We start from the raw sequence: 20,090 nt of genomic DNA, 5'->3' as shown, positions 1-20,090 counted from the left end.
CCGAGTTTAAACCTTGAAATGAGTGAAAATTTAACAAGAATTACGTAAAATTGGCACGTTTTATAGTGAAATTTTTTTAATAATGATTTGGTAACCCAAACACGAGGTCCAAGTCATATATGCCAATAACATAGGACCCTCAAAAAATATTTGAAGATGTGCGTCGTACAACAAAAAGGGCAGACACGAGAGTGCACCGGAGGCTAGCTGGTGGTGACTGCCGACTGGTGAAGATTTCAGTGGGAAAATCATATTGCAGAGAGCATGATCAATGTACCTTGGTACTTGGCGTCCATCCATCCATCCTTGTGCATGAGCCACGTATCAGCTTAGGACCGAGTTTACACAACACTCACCAAATTCAATTCAGTGACTCCAACGAATATAATTCTTTCCTTTAATTTTGCCAGTATATTTCAGACAAATTTATTGCCCACAACTAACTCGTGAAATCACAAGCGTAAGCTCATATTATTAGAGTAGAACGGAACCCCGTTGTATCTCCGGAGCCGTATACCCTGGCCTATCCTTAAAGATATTTGTCCTCATGTCCATCCTGAGCGCCATGATGTTCTGCCATTATCATTATCATTATCATCATCATATATATGTCTTAACCCATCAACTTCTTATTCTCCTTTCACATCCATTTTTGATTTTCCAAAGAACCCTCTCAGCTTAACAAAACCCTGATCCCCAAAGTTCCAACCTTTTATTCCAAACAGAGCCATGGAAATGAACCCCACCAACGCCACTACGTCCCCCACCCAAAACCCAGATACAGATACTGAAACCCCACCACAGGCAAAACCCCTCAAGTCCTTATCTTTCACCAACGGCTCACTCAAGCCCCACCAGCGCCACCCCACACCCCTACCTCCGCCGCCAAGGCCACCGCTCGCGGCTGTTTTCTACAAAGAATGCCTCAAGAACCACGCAGCGAGCATGGGGGGGCTTGCCCTCGACGGCTGCGGTGAGTTCCTGCCCTCCCCCACGGCAACCCACTCAGACCCCACCTCACTCAAATGTGCGGCTTGTGGCTGCCACCGGAACTTCCACCGCCGCGACGCAGACGATCTCATTCCCAAAGTCCTCAACGGACAACACCTGTCCTCCTCGAGCCAAAGCCCAAGCCCAGTGTGCTCACCACCACCAGTCTCACACCTTCCACCATCCCAGTACTACTTCTCTTCCGTCCCACAAACGCTGTTGTCTCTCAGCACCGCCTCTCCTGATCCAACTGTGAAGAGGAGTACGGAGAACCCACTTGGGAGAAAGAGATTCAGAACCAAATTTTCTGAGGAACAGAAGCAGAAGATGTTTCTGTTTTGTGAGAAACTGGGTTGGAAGATGCCGAAGAGCAATGAGATGGTGGTGGAGGAGTTCTGTAATGAGGTTGGGGTAGATAGAAGGGTCCTCAAGGTTTGGATGCACAACAACAAGAACCCTCTGAGGAAGAGAGAGATGGGTTTCGGTCACAATGGCAGCGTCACTGATGGTAATGGGAATGGCGACAGAGTCAGCTTTGAGACCAGTGCTTTTTGCTGCAAGAAAGAGAGCGAGTACAATGGAGGTGGCAGTGTTAATCTTCATGTTTCTGCTAATGGGTCTTCTTCTTCATCTTGATCTGGGGAGGGAAAAAGTGGAATAGAACGAAACAAAGTATGTTATTTTCTTCTTCTTTTCCCCCCTTTTTAGCTTTTCTGATTACTGGTTACTGATTACTCACTGTTGATGGTGGAGAGGAAGAGGAGAGATGTTGACGATCGAAAGGAAGTCATTTTTCTTTGTTGTGAATTTGTCTGTTAATTGACGTTTAGTTTATGCTAAGTGCTAGCTTGAATGTTGATTTCATTTTCTGACATGTTTCTTTCTCCTTCTGTTCAAGTCGATCATATATATATACATATATATATCGGAATATTGTTTCAGAACTAGCTTGTTTGTGTTTTTTTTTTTTTTTTTTGAACAGACTAGCTTGTTTGTGGGGGTAATGAGTATTTGCTTAATGTTATATATCGTTTGATAAAGTGAGAGGCTCCCAACGGGTCCGAATCCGATCCCATGCTTATTTGTCCAAAGACTGGAGGTTATCAATTTTGGGATGCAATTTGTTATGATTTGTCATCGGCAATCCTGTCCTTATTCATTTATACAGCATTCCTACTTTTGCAGAAACGTGCACCCTTGTCTTTGTTGAGGGATAATGGCACCGATGCGGTTTGGTAAGTGTAATTGATATAGGCGCTCCTTATGGTTTTTTTTTTTTTTTTTTTTTTTGGCACCTGGCACCTTTCTGTTCGTTAGTTTAGGGGTTGTTTGTTTAGGCTTTGTGGTGTTCCAATTAACAAAACAAAAATATATATATAAAAGGTTCTGATATGAGTACTTTTTGTATGTTATCTTGGTTTATCTGAGCTTTTAAGGCAAGAAGGCTTTGCTTAATCAACGAAAGGTGGTGGAAACAGACAGGCAGTACTCTGAAGCCCTGCCACCTTTCCTTATTTGGTTAGTAGATCAAAGCGGCAAGTTTTGTTCCTCTTTTGCTATAAGCTGCTAATGATAACTTGGTTAAGATAAGAAAGCCAACTGGTTTTGGTTGAGTTATTCTTTAATAATTGATTAATTAATATCTGATCCACGTCTACGACTACTAATCCCTCATTTTCAGCTAAGATACAGGTTCCAATCCAACAGGTTCGGTTCCATTTATAACCGGACCAAGCCAAACCCTTCATTGTCATGCCACGTGGTGCACTTTTTTAATTTCCTGTCTTCCTTCCTTTTAATCTGTGGCAGCCTTTTGGAAGGTGGTGGACCAAATGTAAAATTAATTTTTTATAGTTGTGTTGTAGTCGTGGACCTGTTGTTTAACAGTGATTTGTTTGCATGGCCTAGGCCCAGTCCAGGCAAAAGTACTCTTCCCATTAATTTCCGAGGTTTTCCTTGTCCTTTTAACTTTGATTTTTCAGTTGTTAAGCTTTTTGTTTTTGTTTGTAATTCCGTTTTGAATGTATTTATTAATAATAATAATAATAATACGGCAATTTTTACGTTTTTTTGTTTTTTTATTTTTTTTTTTTTTTTTTTTTATTTTGTTAATAGGTGATCAATCATGATGATTGTTTTTTATTTTTTTATTTTTTTATCTTACCTGTTGTGCTGCATTTATAGTCATGCTCAGTTTTATTCCTTTTTTTTTTTTTTTTTTTTTTTTGTTCTACATAAGATAAGGCATTACTTTTTGTGCTCATAAATTCAAATCCTCTCGGAGGATAGGTAAGATTCCTTTTCTTATTATTATTTATTTTTTTTATTTTTCTGGGCATGACCGGTAAGATTCAAATGATAATTAAAGTTTTTTTTTTTTTTTTTTTAACAAAAGATCTGGCTATTTTATTGATCAAAGATTACGAGTATAAAGATCTGTAAAATCATAACTACATGCTATGGGGTTACATAATCAAAGATACAAATAAAATTCTCATAATAAAGTACTATCAATGATTTTCATTTTTCGCTAAACAATGTACAAAAATAGTTAAAAAGCATATATGCTTCTAGTAGATCAGATCTAAGACAATGGTAGTTAAATATCTTAAAACAATTTATTTAAACCGGCCGTGAGAGAAATTCATCACACTGAACTATTCAAGCCGTCAGAGATAACCTGTCACACTTGATTAACTTTCATTCCATAGATCTCTCATAAATGCAAATCTAAAGAGAATAAAACTCCTATTCAAAGTAAAAACATAACCAGTAAACAGCAGCCGCGGCCAGGGAGGAGATGAACTGCATAACACGGAGGTAGATGGACGGCAGGGACGGAGCTAAAAACTCTTATGGGCAGAGGCCAGTGGCCAATTTTTTTTTTGATAAGGGCCAATAGGCTAAATTTTTTATCTTTTATCTTTTATTTTTTTTATTTTTTTAGAAAATTTTGTTTCCAACCTTATTTTTATTATTATTATTTAAAGAATTTTTTTGGGGGGAGGGGGGCGGCCCCTACCAGCCCCCCTCCCTCCATCCCTGATGGACGGATGTATAGCGGAAATGCCAAAATTACTAATCTGGTCAGAGAAACACCTACAAACAAAAGAAAAAACCAAAATAGAAAGTTGAGGGTAGGAGCGGGGAGTAGAAAGTAAAAGAGAGAGGAGGAGGGAGCAGATCTACTTCCTCCATTAAAGAAATTCAATTGAACTCTTATACGGATCAAGATATAAATGTTGCATGCGATATAGTAACTTTAATCTGGGTTGTTCATAAGAATGTAACATCACATAGGAAAAGGAAAAAATGACTTGCACCATGTGCAAGTCATAATAGTGGTCATTGGAGTGGCCGGACCACCCACTTTAATTATTGTTGGGGATAAATCCCACTCAACCCGATCCAAAGAGAAGATTCAAAAGTCAAATAGGTCCAAACAGATAAGAATAATGATAAGATAAGAATAATGATCATATCAGAAGTCTAAGAAGATATCAAATTGGAAGTCTAAGAAGGTATCCAATTAGAAGTCTAGTAAATGATTGAAGTCCAATTAAAACTCGGACAGCAGTTCTAGATCAACAAGGAGCAGGAGTCCTAATCCAGGTTTGACTCCACTTCTATGCCTATAAATAGGCTCATACCCCAGGTATAATCTGAGACTCAATTTTATGCATAGAGCATTATTTTCTCACAGAAGCTAACTTAGGCATCGGAGCGGGACCCCCGGAAGGGTCCCTAGGTTTTGTTGTTTTGCAGAGTTATTAAGAAGCGTGAAGAACATCAAAGGAACGTGCAGATTCACACCATACCGGAAACTGTACCAACAGTTTGGCGCCGTCTGTGGGAAACGATTATTCGTTCCTCATAAAAGAAAAAGAAGATCCAGCATGGTTAGGGGTGGGCACGGGGCGGGGCGGGGCGGTTTTCCGCCCTTTTTGGCCCCGCCCTGCACCCCTGCGGGTTGGCCAAATTGAACCCGTGAACCGCATGTTATAAGTAGAATCCGTGTGATGCGGGTATGGGCGGGGCGGGGACGTGCGGGGCGGGGGGGTGCGGGTTTGCGGGGGGTTGCGGGTGCCAACCACTGCCACGTCCTTACCGGAGTCCAAAGCCCACAACGAAAATTTTATTGGCACGTGACTCGGAGCTGAAACGTACTGGCTTGAGAAGTTCAGGAACAAGGGGTAATCTTCGTCGTCGTTGAAGAAAGAAGATCAGGAGGTGAAGTTTAGGAGTCGGCACAGTGTGAAGAGAGGAGAAAAGGAAGATTGTGCAGGGCCGACGCTGTGCGGCGCAGAAGAAAAGAATAAGATGAAGAAAAAGAGGAAGGGTTTTTGACTTTTTATTTTTATTTTTTGCCACTTGCTAGCCTTTAATGATGGCCCACGTTGCTTGTATTCTCTAGTTAGTGGTTGCAGACTTGCAGCCTTTAGTTATTTCCTTTTTCCACCCTTTAAATTTTAGTGATTTATGATTTATCATATGAGCCTTTTATTATCAAATGGTGAAACACACCGTTTTGGAGTGGGTAAGTTGTTAACAGCTGTAGTCTGCTGTCAAACACCTTGAAAAACAATCCATTTCCATCCGCCAAGTGTCTTCTACTTCAAGTATTCTAGATTATTCCAGCCCACACCATTTACTATTTTACCCTTCAAAATCAAAACTCAGCCTTTAGATTACCCATGCTTCTTGTCTCTTTCTTTTCCTTTCAAAGTTCCAGCCTTCAGGTTTCAACGTGTTCCACCATTTCAAACTTTCAGGCTTCTTCTCTTATTTTTCTTTCATCTCCTTTTGATCTTTTCACAAATCTTAACCCCTATCCCGGCTTGTCCTCTTCCAGTCTTCAAAGCCAAAGAATCCAAAGCTAATATAACTAATGAAGATGAAGAAAGGGTGATTTGTGAGGGACAACCGGAGTCGCCGCATCTCCGGACAAGGGGGTTAAGGTTTTATTATTTTTAGGTGTTTTAGGTTTATAAGGTACGGGGCGGGGAGGGGCGGGGCGGGGATCCGGTGATGAGAAAATCCTAAACCCGCGCCCCGCTCCGCCCCGCACGGTTTGTCAAAAATCCAAACCGTGCCCGCAAATACCAACCTGAAAACCGTTAAGGGCGGGGCGGGGCGGTGCGGTTCATGCGGGTTGGTGCGGGTTGGTGCGGTTTTGCCCACCCCTAAGCATGGTAATGAACACACGTTCCGGAAGCCAGACCAATCGACAGCCCGTGGCCCCACAGGAACCGGCTATTCAGAATAATTTGCAGCCTCCACCGAATCCTCCCCCGGGGGGTGGAGATCAAGATCGCATAGCAGCGTTGGAAGCCCAGATTGAATCCTTAACACAGCGGAATGCAGAATTGTTACGCATGAGGACGAGACAGCCCAATCCCGAGATGAACAGGGATGAGCGTGAGGAAGAAGATCACAATAGCAACATTAATCCTCGGAGGGAGGATGACCGCCAAGGAGATCTGAGCAGAATTATTGCCGAGCTGGAGAGAAGGTGCACGGACATGGAGATGGAAAGAAAGGACAAAGGCAGATCCGTAATGGTGGACAAGCTCCTAATGGGTACAGACTCACCCTTCACCAGACGGGTGGCAGACTATCAGCTTCCCGATAAGTTTAAGGTACCACAAATTCTAAGTTATGCAGGAGACAGAGATCCCTTGGATCACCTAGAGAATTTCAAAGCTCATCTAGACCTTCACGGGACACCCGATGAAGTAGCATGTCGGGCCTTCCCTCTTACTCTTTCGGGGAATGCCCGAGACTGGTTCAGGAAGCTGCCCCCGAATTCCGTTGATCAGTTCAAGGAATTGTCCAAGATATTCCTAACGGAGTTCTTGGCTTTCCGGACAAGGAAGAAGCCTTCGGGATATTTGCTATCATTGCACCAGCAAGGCAATGAGAGTCTTAAGGAGTTTATGGCTCGGTTCAACCGAGAGAAGGCTACGGTCGAAGATCCGACCGAGGATATGATTTTTGCTGCCATTTATCAGGGAATTTCACCCGAGGATCCTTTGATGAAGAAGTTGATCCGGAAGCAACCGAGTACCTTGCAGGGCCTTATGGATAAGGTAGAAGAATTCATCAATCAGGAAGAGACGCTGAAGTCTATGGCTAGTTCTAGACTACCCCGAGAGACAGCCCCAGAAAAGAAAAGGAAAGAACTCAAGAAAGCTGATTGGGAAGAGCAGAGGCAGGTAAAGAAGTTCAAAGATTACAACTTTACACCTCTCAATGCCGAGATATCAGAAGTCCTCATGGAGATCAAGAGAGATCCGGCGTTTCGGGAACCACAAAAGATACCAGGTGATCCTCCTTATAAGAATGCAGGGAAGTATTGTGATTTCCATAAACAAGCAGGTCATTACACCGAGGGGTGCGTAACCCTAAGGTTGTTAATAGAAGAATTCATAAAGAATGGCAAGCTAGTTCGGTTCTTGGGAGAGCGACGGAACCATCCAGGAAATAACAGGCCTCGGAATCATCAGGACTATCAGCCCCGAGATCAACAGCCACGGGATTATTATCCCCGAGACCGTCCTCAGCTAGACGAAAGGCATCAAGAGAATGTTCCCCGAGATGACATAGAAAGAAGAAAGGACCGAAGAAGCAGAAGCCCACAGCATAGAGAGCCGAGGCAACAGCAGTATCTGCCCGTGATCCCATAAAAAGGACTCTCAGGAATTTCAGGCTTGCTTTTATTTTTTAGCATTTATATTTGCAAAGAACTAGACTTTTATTTTTAATTCAGACTAGACAGAAAATTCCCCAGATTTTGGGAATAAGTATTTTCAGAATAAATGAATAAAGCTGACTTAAGCATCGGAGTGTTCCCGGTCTAGGGACCAGGAACCCGTTGATGTTGTTTCTTTTGCAGGCAAAAACTCTCGGATCAGTCCTAGCCGAGATCAAGAAGAAAGGGGGGTCGTCTCTGATCAGTCCCAGCCGAGAGTCTCGGATCAGTCCTAGCTGAGACCAAAACTTCTCGGATCAGTCCTAGCCGAGAGCAAGAACAACTTCTCGGATCAGTCCTAGCCGAGAGCAAGAACAACTTCTCGGATCAGTCCTTGCCGAGAAGGAGCCTCTCGGATCAGTCCTAGCCGAGAGCAAGAACAACTTCTCGGATCAGTCCTAGCCGAGAAGGAGCCTCTCGGATCAGTCCTAGCCGAGAGCAAGAAAAACTTCTCGGATCAGTCCTTGCCGAGAAGGAGCCTCTCGGATCAGTCCTAGCCGAGAGCAAGAAAAACTTCTCGGATCAGTCCTTGCCGAGAAGGAGCCTCTCGGATCAGTCCTAGCCGAGAGCAAGAACAACTTCTTGGATCAGTCCTTGCCGAGAAGGAGCCTCTCGGATCAGTCCTAGCCGAGAACAAGAACAACTTCTCGGATCAGTCCTAGCCGAGAGCAAGAAAAACTTCTCGGATCAGTCCTAGCCGAGAAGGAGCCTCTCGGATCAGTCCTAGCCGAGAGCAAGAACAACTTCTCGGATCAGTCCTTGCCGAGAAGGAGCCTCTCGGATCAGTCTTAGCCGAGAGCAAGAACAACTTCTCGGATCAGTCCTTGCCGAGAAGGAGCCTCTCGGATCAGTCCTAGCCGAGAGCAAGAACAACTTCTCGGATCAGTCCTTGCCGAGAAGGAGCCTCTCGGATCAGTCCTAGCCGAGAGCAAGAAAAACTTCTCGGATCAGTCCTTGCCGAGAAGGAGCCTCTCGGATCAGTCCTAGCCGAGAGCAAGAACAACTTCTCGGATCAGTCCTTGCCGAGAAGGAGCCTCTCGGATCAGTCCTAGCCGAGAGCAAGAACAACTTCTCGGATCAGTCCTTGCCGAGAAGGAGCCTCTCGGATCAGTCCTAGCCGAGAGCAAGAACAACTTCTCGGATCAGTCCTTGCCGAGAAGGAGCCTCTCGGATCAATCCTAGCCGAGAGCAAGAAGAAACTTCTCGGGGGGTCGGATTTAACCCTCGGGTTTTGCAGGTTTTTCAAGATACAGGGAGAAAACCCTAAGGAAAAACAAGAAGGTAATTGGGGGGTAAGATTTAACCCTCGGGTTTTGCAGGTTAGCAGGTTTTCAGAAGGAGACAAAGATCGGGTTTCCTTAGACATGGAATTCCCATTATTCAAGCAAGCTTTGGATAAGGGAATTGGGGGGTAACTGTTGGGGATAAATCCCACTCAACCCGATCCAAAGAGAAGATTCAAAAGTCAAATAGGTCCAAACAGATAAGAATAATGATAAGATAAGAATAATGATCATATCAGAAGTCTAAGAAGATATCAAATTGAAAGTCTAAGAAGGTATCCAATTAGAAGTCTAGTAAATGATTGAAGTCCAATTAGAACTCGGACAGCAGTTCTAGATCAACAAGGAGCAGGAGTCCTAATCCAGGTTTGACTCCACTTCTATGCCTATAAATAGGCTCATACCGCAGGTATAATCTGAGACTCAATTTTATGCATAGAGCATTATTTTCTCACAGAAGCTAACTTAGGCATCGGAGCGGGACCCCCGGAAGGGTCCCTAGGTTTTGTTGTTTTGCAGAGTTACTAAGAAGCGTGAAGAACATCAAAGGAACGTGCAGATTCACACCATACCGGAAACTGTACCAACAATTATCATGGTGGTTCGACCACTCCCGTGGCTTGCATGCAGTGTAAGTAACCTATCCTCTCTCTGAATATTGTGGTGTTCTGGACCGTTCATTTAAAATGCATAAACACTATTAAAGCTATTTCACAATGCAACAACAAAAGAGTAATTTGGCCACCTGCGAGAAGTTACATCTTCTCTCTTATTAGTGTTACAGTGTACTAGACCGTTAATTTAAAATGAAGTACCACTATTAAAGCTATCCCATACTGCAATAGCAAGTATAGTACAGGGGATATCAATCTCTCCCTCTGTTGTATAAGAGACTTGAAAAACAGAATTAGTATTGACACCTAAATTCGTTCTGGTGGCCACTGTTTGTACTGTTTTTGAGCTAGTTTTGTTGGCTTGGCAACGTAATGGGCCTAATGGCAATAACAGGCGTATTGTCAATTCTCACAACTACCTTGTAATCCGTGCAATGCACAGGTTGTTTTTAAAGAGTTTTCTTTTCGGATTTTAATTCTGAAAATAAATAATTTGCTTCATAAATTCATAATCTAACCTTTTTTCAATCTAAATTTCTTTAAAGTTAGACTATATATGATAAATTATTTGCATATATATAATATATGCAGTTTAGCAAATCTTTATGTACCAACACCAAAAGACTTAAATAGCATATTTCTGAATTTTATTTAAAATGCTCTATGATTTCTTTGTAAAAATAAAGAAACTAAAGAGTAAAATAAAATAATGCAATGGAATACAAACAAAATATATTGTTGACATCATATTTCAACTAAAGAGTATAATCTTATAACACTTCAATTCATGAATTAATTAAAATATTTATGTATCAAGCAAATCTATTGAAAAAATAATACACTCACAACATTAAGAAATCGATCAATAATACAAAACAAAGTATGGAAATTAACTAAAAATTAAATAATTAGAATGAAAATTAATACATATATCCACACGTATTGCAAATTATTTCCAAAGAAAACAAAAGCAATCACTTGTATTTAATATTTATAAACATTAATTCTAGAGACCATTTAATTGATTGATTTGTTTAAATGATGCATTGGTCTTCTTTCGGAGTGATTTACACCCATCATAAAACGCAAGTGTATTTATTGTAGAAACTGTGCTTAATTACCCCAAACGCAGAGATGATCGTCGTACGTAACAGATGCTTCAATGAATCCCTCCCAAGTTTTGTTTGGAGGTAACTTGATTAAGGGGGTTCTTCAGAAGAAGAAACCAAAGAAATAAGGAGCAATGTCAAGCTATCAGAGTTCCTGAAAGAAGAAACCTTCTTAAATAGCCAAGGTTTCGCGCACTCTCATTCCTACACGTATATTCTCATATTTTCGTAATTTTTAAAATTATTATTAAATTTGTAATGAATTTTAATTCAATAGTGATTATAAAAATCATGTTAAAAAGTAGCAGATTTAGAGTATAAGTCCAGTAGGAGTTAAGAGTATGTGTCACATTATCAAAGCGATGCAATCAGACCCATGGCTTCAATCTCTGAAAACTCTCAACTCGTAGGTGTAAATGAAAATGCAAAAAAGCATTTGTGAGTTTACTTGTGTTGAAGGCGCACCATTTCGTAGATGATATTACAAAAAGAAGGAAATTGTGAGGAGGAAGGAGCCGAACAAACTGAGAACAGAGCATTGGAATTTGAATATTCTAAGATTTCAAGATATCTCTTTGATGCGAATTTCACAGTTTCAAAGTCGGAATTGACAATAAAATAGAATCAAAAGAGCTTTGACTTTGAGTCCAATCTCGCTTGTATGATCGAGAAATTCTCACACGAGGACGTCTCCGTGTACAGTGTACTCGTCCAGTCACGAGCCGGTGTTTTCCGTCCTCCAATCAGAGTTTTCTTTTTTGCAAAATTCAGACCTAGAATTCTCGGGTTAACAAGATCCATGGCTACAATTAATCTCACAAAACTTCAATCTTGGAGAAGATGTCGACAACTTGATTCTGGAAGAGTTCGAGGTTGTGTTTGTGGTTTCCGTCCATGGACATCTTAACACCGGTGTTTTGCCGGAACAAAGAGAGATAACAAAGCAAAAGAGTTAATTGAAGAAGAAGAAGAAGAAGGGGAAGAAAAAGTCAAAAACAGAAAGGTATGAGGATAAAGGGTTGTGTTCAGTGATGGAGCTTCGACGAACGGCATCGTTGGAGAGAGAAAAAAAAATGAAAAGAGGAAGAAGAAAGTGTACGTAAAGAATAAGAAAGTAATAAAAAAAAGAATGAATCTGTGTACAGTATCACGCCGCGTACGCCACAAATGGAACCTAAATCTATATCTTGCATTTCATATACATAATCCGATGGAGCAGTTTTTTTAGTGTTTTGCTTAGCTACTTTAACTAAAAGAAAGAAATAGTTATTCTACTGTAAGTGTTCTTACTCTCATATTCTTGTGTGCTATTTTTGACTCGATAGTAAAAATTATTATAGAATTCAAATTTAATAATGATCCATTTAAAATTTAACGGTAATTTTTAGTACTACGAAATTGAGTAAGTGCATTTATAAGTATGGGAATTATTGGAATTTTTATAATTATTTATTAAAATTTAAAAAAATTCGGACAAAAAAATTAATGTGAAAGACAATTTATTCTCTTAAATAATTATTGAGACAAGGTTCAAAGTATCTTGCGAGTCAATGGAGGGATATAAATAAAGCATCACGTGGTATTGCTAGTACCAAGCAACTTCATCATGCTCTCTATTTAAAGTCCCACGTTTACGAATTAAATGTGGATGCAGAGACCCGCAGTGATAATTATGGAACTAGGAATGCAGAGCATCCTATTCCTCGTTGGGATCCGGCCTCCATCCTGTAAACAGAAAAAAAAGAAAAGAAAAAGAAAACAGTAATCTCAAAGCACCGTCTACTCCCTCGATCTTCTCCTCTTTGGCTGAATTTGATGATGATTGATGAAGAGAGGGAAGCTCTTCAGAAAATCATTAAGCAATCTCATTTCCCATCACCATGACTCTAAGAACGCCGCACGTGCTGCCTCCGGCATACAAGAATACGAATTCCCTTGCAGCAACAGCCCCGCTCCTGTTTTTTTCCACGTGCCAAAGCGCAAACACTATTACTTCCCCATGCATCAATGGCCATCAGGTTATAGAAGAAGAAGGACCGCAAGGGCCCAAGGCCATTACTTTAATTTACATAAACGAATAACTGCATGATGCTGATTTGGAGACCCAGATGATTTGGAGAGTGTGACTGCTCTTCAAGGACACGTAGAAGACAACATATGAAAACGTGGGATGGCCTCTATCATGCTCTGTTTTTGGACGACGAAACAGAGGATGTGGAGAACGTCTTTTAAACTTGAGCCATCCTCCATTTCCTAGTAGGCTCACCAAATTTTACTTAACAAAATAACTAAAAATTACCATTTTCTATTCTGGTGAGTCACTTTATTAAAATTCTCTCATCTTTTTACAAAAAATCATTCATATCCATGAAATAAGGACATTATCGTGTGAGAGATGGGAGATGGGAGAAGAAAATGAGAGAAAAAGGCAAAAAAGTGTGCTAATCATGTGAAAGATAAATGTGAAACAAAATTTGGTGAGTGGGTTATTGAGTAAAAATGCCTCATCTAATTTGGTTAGTAATTTCAGTCATCAAATTTTTTTTGGTTAAAATGGTGAGGCTGCTGAAAGTGATTTTTCAGGATTTTCATTAAATTAGCTCACCAAAAAACTATTTTGGTGAGGCTACTAAGAATGCTGTTATGAATAGGACCCATCAAGCTAGCTTTATCACCTGATTTCTCGCCAAACCACAAAACTGTTCACCCATTGTACTTGTTCTTGAATCTGGAAGTGACAGCTCTCTCAGAGGCTGCTCTTGGCAGAACCAGTTCAGTTGGAGGAGCCAATCCCTGTCTGGGTTATCATCGTTACGAGGAATTGGGGTACCCGCATTGATTTCGTACATAAATCCTGGCCTCCTGGGAGAGTTTGCTACAAAAGACGATGCCAGCCCAATAGAAATGGTGGGTTCAGAGGAAAAAATATAGTGCCTGTTAAGCTTGGGAAGTTCAGGACAAGGTGATGGCTATCGGAATTTGCACTATTTCAAAGCTGTAAATCAAACGTAGGTACAGTTAAAACAAATTAAAAACAGAGAATTGGAAGGCTGGATTCGAATGAATACCAGCTGCTTGAATTACTCGTGTATATATACACTTAAAGAGTGATGAATAACAAACACTTGAAAAACTAAAAGATAAACTACAAAACTGTTACAGCATACAAGACATTCGAATATTTTGAATTACAACAGAGCGCTACATCTTCAGTGGATATCTCCTTCATCTACAGCTAATATTTGAACTGTATGAATATGATTAGTATCTCCTTCTACGTTATTTTTAGCCCTGCATTTATCGTGTACACAGGCAGCGGATGAGTGGAAAGACCGACCTTGATGGTTAACAGGTAACTCAAAGCTGCAAATCATGCTGTTCGTCTTCCTTAATTCTTAGAAGAGAACGTTCGCAAATCATGTGTTAACAGGTACTGCTCAAAGCTGAAAAAATGGGTCAAATTTTGAGTAGTACCCGAAATCATTTTTTATATATGTTCCTTCTAACCATTTTGGAGGAAACTTTTGTCCATTTATAAAAATGATGTGTCAATTTTATATGTGAGAAGCATTATTTTTAAATTGCAAAAACAAAGTTGGAAGAGATAGCTTTACACAATTGACTATAAAATGACTACCTAGTATCTTCCACAACTGATGTATGATAACCCTAACAATCTCCCCTTCACACATCGAGCATTGGATTGAAGCAAAAATAACCCGTTTGAAGCAAAAATAACCCGTTTCTCATCCGAACTGTTGGGCTTGAGACTTGTTGGTAAACTTAGGCTTTGATACCAGTGTAGGATGGTCTTAGACATCTCTTAACCCTCAAAGCTAGCTCATGAGGTGAGACTTTCTTTCACACTTATAAACTGACTACCCAACCTCTTCTAAAACTTATGTGGAATAACCCCAATAAAGGGAAATATGGGTTTTGCATCTTGGAGCTATCGAGCTTTGTGATGATGATGAGGTCCTAAGAAAATGAGGGAGTAGCAGAATGGTCTCTTAATTGGAATTAGAGTTATAATTAGGGTTTTGAAAGAGTTGGAGTGCGAGGGTTGGGTCCTATTGAGGCGGAGGAAGGAGGAGAGCCTGAAGGAAGAAATGGGTTTTTGAGGTTTCATTTCTTTGGGCTTTATATGTTGAAAGGAATATGTAAAGCCCATCTTCTCCTTGTTTGTAAATATTTTTCTTCTCTTGAAGGACTCATACAAAGAGCCGTCTCAAATAGGATTCCGATTTTGTTTACACTAAAAAGGAGATTCGAACCTTAAATTTTATAGGATTACTATAAAAACCAAAATCCTTACTACTTGAGCCAACCGTTAAAGTCTGATGTAAGATTTTTTTTACTCAAATTGGAGTACTTAAAAACTGTGCAAATTCTGTTTTAACGTGAGTAATTGATATGTACAAATTTCAAAATGTATACCATAAATTGATGTCATGAGTGATAACTCACAGTTGATAAATATACGTATTGTGTACGTTTATAGTGCTTTTATACATGAGCATTTTTTATTTTTTATTTTTTTTATTGTCTACACCAACTTTCCCTTGCAGAATGGAAGGAAAATAAAATAGGTACAATTAGTGTAGAGTTCAACCAACTACGTACAAATGGTGTGTAGTCCAACCATGACATCTTAGCATAGGAAAATTACATGTTTTTTTTTTTTTTTAATAGCATTAATAAAAAAAAGTATGTGCTTCTCACATTCTTAAATGACACATCATTTTTAAAGGCTGATTTGTATGAAACTCCTACAACTCAATTTGTAGAAAATTTATGTCCGAATGAATTTGAATTGCTTCAAAAAAATAAAAAAAAATTGACACTTGATCCATTATTCCATTCCAACTATCACAGCATCACAAGTTACACTTCTAGTTAACCTATGACATTAAAATATATCGAAAAATGTTATAGGTGAAATGAATGTGAATTTTTTTATTTGAACTACCTAAATTATAAAAATTATTTTTTTAACAAAAAGGAGGGAGGCCTAAACCACTACTCAGCCTTCAAAAAATTATAGGACGGAATCAAATCACCTTCAAAAAATGATAATTTGATGGTTGAACCACCTCCATAACTATCAAGAGGTAGGCTGCTTGGGAGGGAAATGGTGCATGTGTTAAAGATATGATCCCTGTCTCCTCATTTCCAGCTAGCAATCGAGACAAGTTTGCAGCAAATCATGTTGCAGACAATATGGAAACAGTAAATCTTGTTGCATGTATAAGAGGAAGGAAATAATATCTCATGCCACTACTATAAGGAAAGTCCACATACTAGATCACATCCACAAGGAAAGGAAAGTGCAGGGCTAGTTGCATGCTTCCATACTAGACAACTATACTGACATCAAGGAGGGTCATTTCCGAATATACTAAGGCTGATATTCTTCATTGTGATTATTGTTTATTTTTCCTTTTCTTCTCAACTTACAAACCTGTATTTATACTGAGAGTTTTGTCTCATTGTAATCATTCAAAGTGTAATACAAAACACCCTTTGTTTCAAACTTGGTATCAGAGCCAATATCGGCTAACACCCATTTCGATCCATTTTTCCCTTCCATTGTTTCAATGGCTTCCGCAAGCTCATCAGTAGTTTTTGCATCTCCTTTTGTTGCCCCAAACATTACTTCGTTGGTGACAACCAAACTTGAGGGTCCAAACTACATGAGTTGGACTACTTAATTTGCTCCTGCCCTGAGCACACATGGCCTTTTAGGCATTGTTGATGGCTTAGAAACTTGTCCCTTCAAATACACTGTTGATGCAGAGGGCAAGCCCACTTCCATTAATCCAGACTTTCTGGTATGGCAGAAGAAGGACAAGTTTTTACTGGCCTGGCTCAATGCCACTCTCTTTGAGAAAGTATTGTCCATGGTTTACGGACTCACCACTGCCCAACAGGTTTGGGCACACCTTGCCAAGAGATTTCGTACCCGAATCACCAACCTCAGGCGTCAATTGCAGACAATTAGCCAAGGATCCAAGTCCTGCACTGATTATCTCCTCATAGCCAAAAATATGGCCGTCAACTTGCTGCCATTGGCAAAGGAGTTGACGATGAAGACTTGATCTCTTATGTCATTGGAGGTCTCAATCCCTCCTACCATACCTTTGTTACCACATTCAGCTATGGTAACCGTGATGCAGTTGTTCCCTTTGAAGACTTTCAAATTTAGTTGCTCAATTATGAACAACTCTTTGAAGCACATCATAAGCCTCTCCAACCTGATGGGGGTCAGTTTGCATCTCACATTGATAAGCAGAAGCCTCAATCCTTCCACAAGAAATATCGTCCTCCACAATATGCCAGGCACCCATCATAGTATGGCAAACAAACTCCTAGACCATTCCATTGACCACAATATTCTTCTGCCCCTGCAAACAATTCAGGTCCTCCTCAGCCCAGACAGCCTGCAACTCCTCAATATGGCAAACCTCCTCAACCCTCTACCCAATTTCCTTCTAACAGCAGCAGGCCGCCTTTTCAAATTTGTGGAAAAACCAGCCATCAAGCCTTGCACTACTATCACCGAATGGACTTTGCATTCCAAGGCCGCCACCCACCTTCTCAATTGGCTGCCATAGCTGCCTACACTCCAGACAATTCAGAGGCTAAACAAGCATGGTATCTGGATAGTGGTGCCAATAACCAGGTTACCTCGGACCTTGAGAAGCTCTCTCTGCATTAACCTTACCAAGGCAGGGACAGTGTGACAGTCGGGAATGGAGAAGGTTTGCAAATCACCAACATTGGTTCTTCATTTCTCTCTACCCCTTCATCTCAATTCTATCTACATAAAGTTTTACATTGCCCTAAATCCTCTGCCAATTTACTCTCCATACAGAAATTTTGTAGAGACAATCATTGCTATTTTATACTAACTGCTACTCATTTTACCATCAAGGACATGCAGACCAAGGAGATCCTCCTGCAAGGGCCGAGTGAAGCTGGTCTTTACCCGATCTATCTCCAACAACTCTAGTCTCCCCAAGTCAAGTCCAAAGCAGCCTTCCTGTCATCTACTGCCTTCCTCTCTCACTTTCATGCCTTCCTTGGAGTTTCAGCACCTCCCAATATCTGGCACTCACGCCTTGGCCACCCATCTATGTCTATCTTGAATAAGCTTTTACAGCAGTCTTTACTTCCTTGTAATGATCCTTCCAAAATTAATTAAATTGTGTGATTCTTGCCAAATTGCGAAGAGCAAAAAATTATCCTTCTCTGATTCTCACCGGATTTCCACACATCCTCTTGAGTTGATTCACTCGGATGTGTGGACATCTCCCATTTTATCTCTTGGAGGATGTAAATATTATGTCATCTTCATTGATGACCACTCGCGATTTACATGGTTGTATCCATTAAGAAACAAATCTGATGTCCTCCCATGCTTTGTCAAGTTTAAAAACCTTGTTGAAAACCTGTTTTCCTCCTCTATTTTCAACTGCAAACCGATAATGGAGGAGAATATGTCTCAGCTGCATTCAAAACCTTCACCGCCACTCATGGCATCCTACACCGACTTACCTGTCCATATACCTCTGAACAAAATGGTATCTCTGAAAGGAAGCACCGACATATCACAGAAACTGCCTTAACTCTCCTGGCCCAATCTCACCTTGCTCCCCATTATTGGGTTGACTCCTTTCTCACAGCCACCTACCTCATCAACAAACTGCCTACCCCAATTTTACACCATCAGTCACCCTACCTCACCTTCTTCCACAAACAACCAGATTACTCCATCCTCAAAACTTTCGGTTGTGCTTGTTACCCTCTGCTTCACCCTTATACCCCTCATAAATTAGCCTTCCGCAGCACCAAGTGCATCTTCATTGGTTATAACAGCACCCAAAAAAGATATCGCTGCCATGACCTTTCTACCAATCGGGTATATGTCTCTAAGCATGTGATATTTGATGAACTCCAATTTCTCGCCGGTGAAAGACCTGCTTCCTCTCCTCTTGCAGCGAGCTCTCCCCCTGGTATTGCCATCTCCATTCCCCAAGGTATTTCCACTCCCTCTCTTTCCATTACACCTTATTCTAATACTAGTTCTACTTTGCAGCCTCCTGCTCCTACCTCTGCTCCCTACCCGGCTCTCCTGCCTCCACACTCATCAGCTTCCAATCTTCCTAGTTCCTTGGACCCTGTGGCAGCCCCACCTTCACCCTTTACAGCCCTTGATCTCTCTACCGCCTCTGAACCATCCCCTGACATTAACTTTGCCTTAAGTCCCCCACTGAGTCCTCTACCTTCCCTTAACCCTGTGGCCGCCCCACCTTCACCCTCTACAGCGCTTGCCCCGTCCCCTGACATCTCTCCTGCACTCGCTCCCTCTCCTCTTCGCATGCTTACTAAAGCTCAAACAAACTCCCTCCGTCCCAAACTCTTTCCTGATTATAAGTTGTACTCCTCCTCCAAATATCCCCTTTTAGCCCTCACTACCATCACACTTCCTGCTGAGCCTCGTACATACCACCAGGCTGTGAAGAACCTGTGTTGGCTTGAAGCTATGTAAGCCGAATACAATGCCCTCATGTCTAATCATACATGGATACTCTGTCCCCGGCCTGCTTACCAGAAAGTAGTCTAAAACAAATGGGCTTTTAAGATAAAACAGAAGGCTGATGGCACCTTAGATCGATACAAGGCAAGACTCATTGCCAAGGGGTTTGATCAAGAGGCAGGGGTCGATTTCCATGAAACTTTTAGCCCCGTTATTAAACCAGCTACCATTAGACTGGTCTTAGCTCTTGTTGTTCACTTCAACTAGGTTATCAGGTAGCTTGATATTTCCAATGCTTTCCTCCACGGCCACCTTGAGGAAGAGGTCCTAATGGAACAACCTAAAGGGTTTGAGGACCCCCAACTATCCTGGTCATGTCTGTCTCCTTCATAAGTCTATCTATGGCTTGAAGCAGGCCCCTCGGGCTTGGTTCCTGAGACTCTCTCAAGCTTTACTTGAACTTGGCTTCACCAGCTCTATCGTGGATACTTCTCTCTTTATGTTTCATCAGCATTCAGTTCATGTTTTTGTTCTTATATATATGGATGACATTCTTGTGTCCAGTAACTCTCCTTCTGTAGTTTCAGGGCTTATTCATCACTTACAACGGGACTTTGCAGTCAAGGACCTAGGGGCTTTGTCCTATTTCCTCAGCATCCAAGCTACCCGGCTGCCACATGCCCTGTATCTTAACCAAAGTAAGTATATCACTGATCTGCTTTACAGGACACACATGGAGGGAGCTAAACCGGCCTCCACCCCATGCTCTACCACTGGCAAACCCTCACAGTTTGATGGGTGATG

At 41.1% G+C, this 20,090-nt stretch overlaps 1 protein-coding gene across 1 annotated transcript; it reads left to right on the top strand.

Annotated features, from left to right (window-relative positions):
* The first annotated feature begins 203 nt into the window (after positions 1-203).
* On the top strand, positions 204-3,053 carry LOC133868523 (zinc-finger homeodomain protein 11-like). The gene is made up of 2 exons (XM_062305440.1): positions 204-1,662; positions 2,176-3,053. The coding sequence occupies exon 1, from the start codon at positions 730-732 to the stop codon at positions 1,624-1,626; it is 897 nt and encodes a 298-aa protein (XP_062161424.1). The 5' UTR covers positions 204-729; the 3' UTR covers positions 1,627-1,662; positions 2,176-3,053.
* The last annotated feature ends 17,037 nt before the right edge of the window (positions 3,054-20,090 follow it).

The sequence above is a fragment of the Alnus glutinosa genome, chromosome 1, assembly GCF_958979055.1.
Source record: "Alnus glutinosa chromosome 1, dhAlnGlut1.1, whole genome shotgun sequence".
NCBI classification, from domain to species: domain Eukaryota; kingdom Viridiplantae; phylum Streptophyta; class Magnoliopsida; order Fagales; family Betulaceae; genus Alnus; species Alnus glutinosa.
Note: the sequence above shows the minus strand (reverse complement) of the source record. Positions and strands in the feature narration are given on the sequence as shown.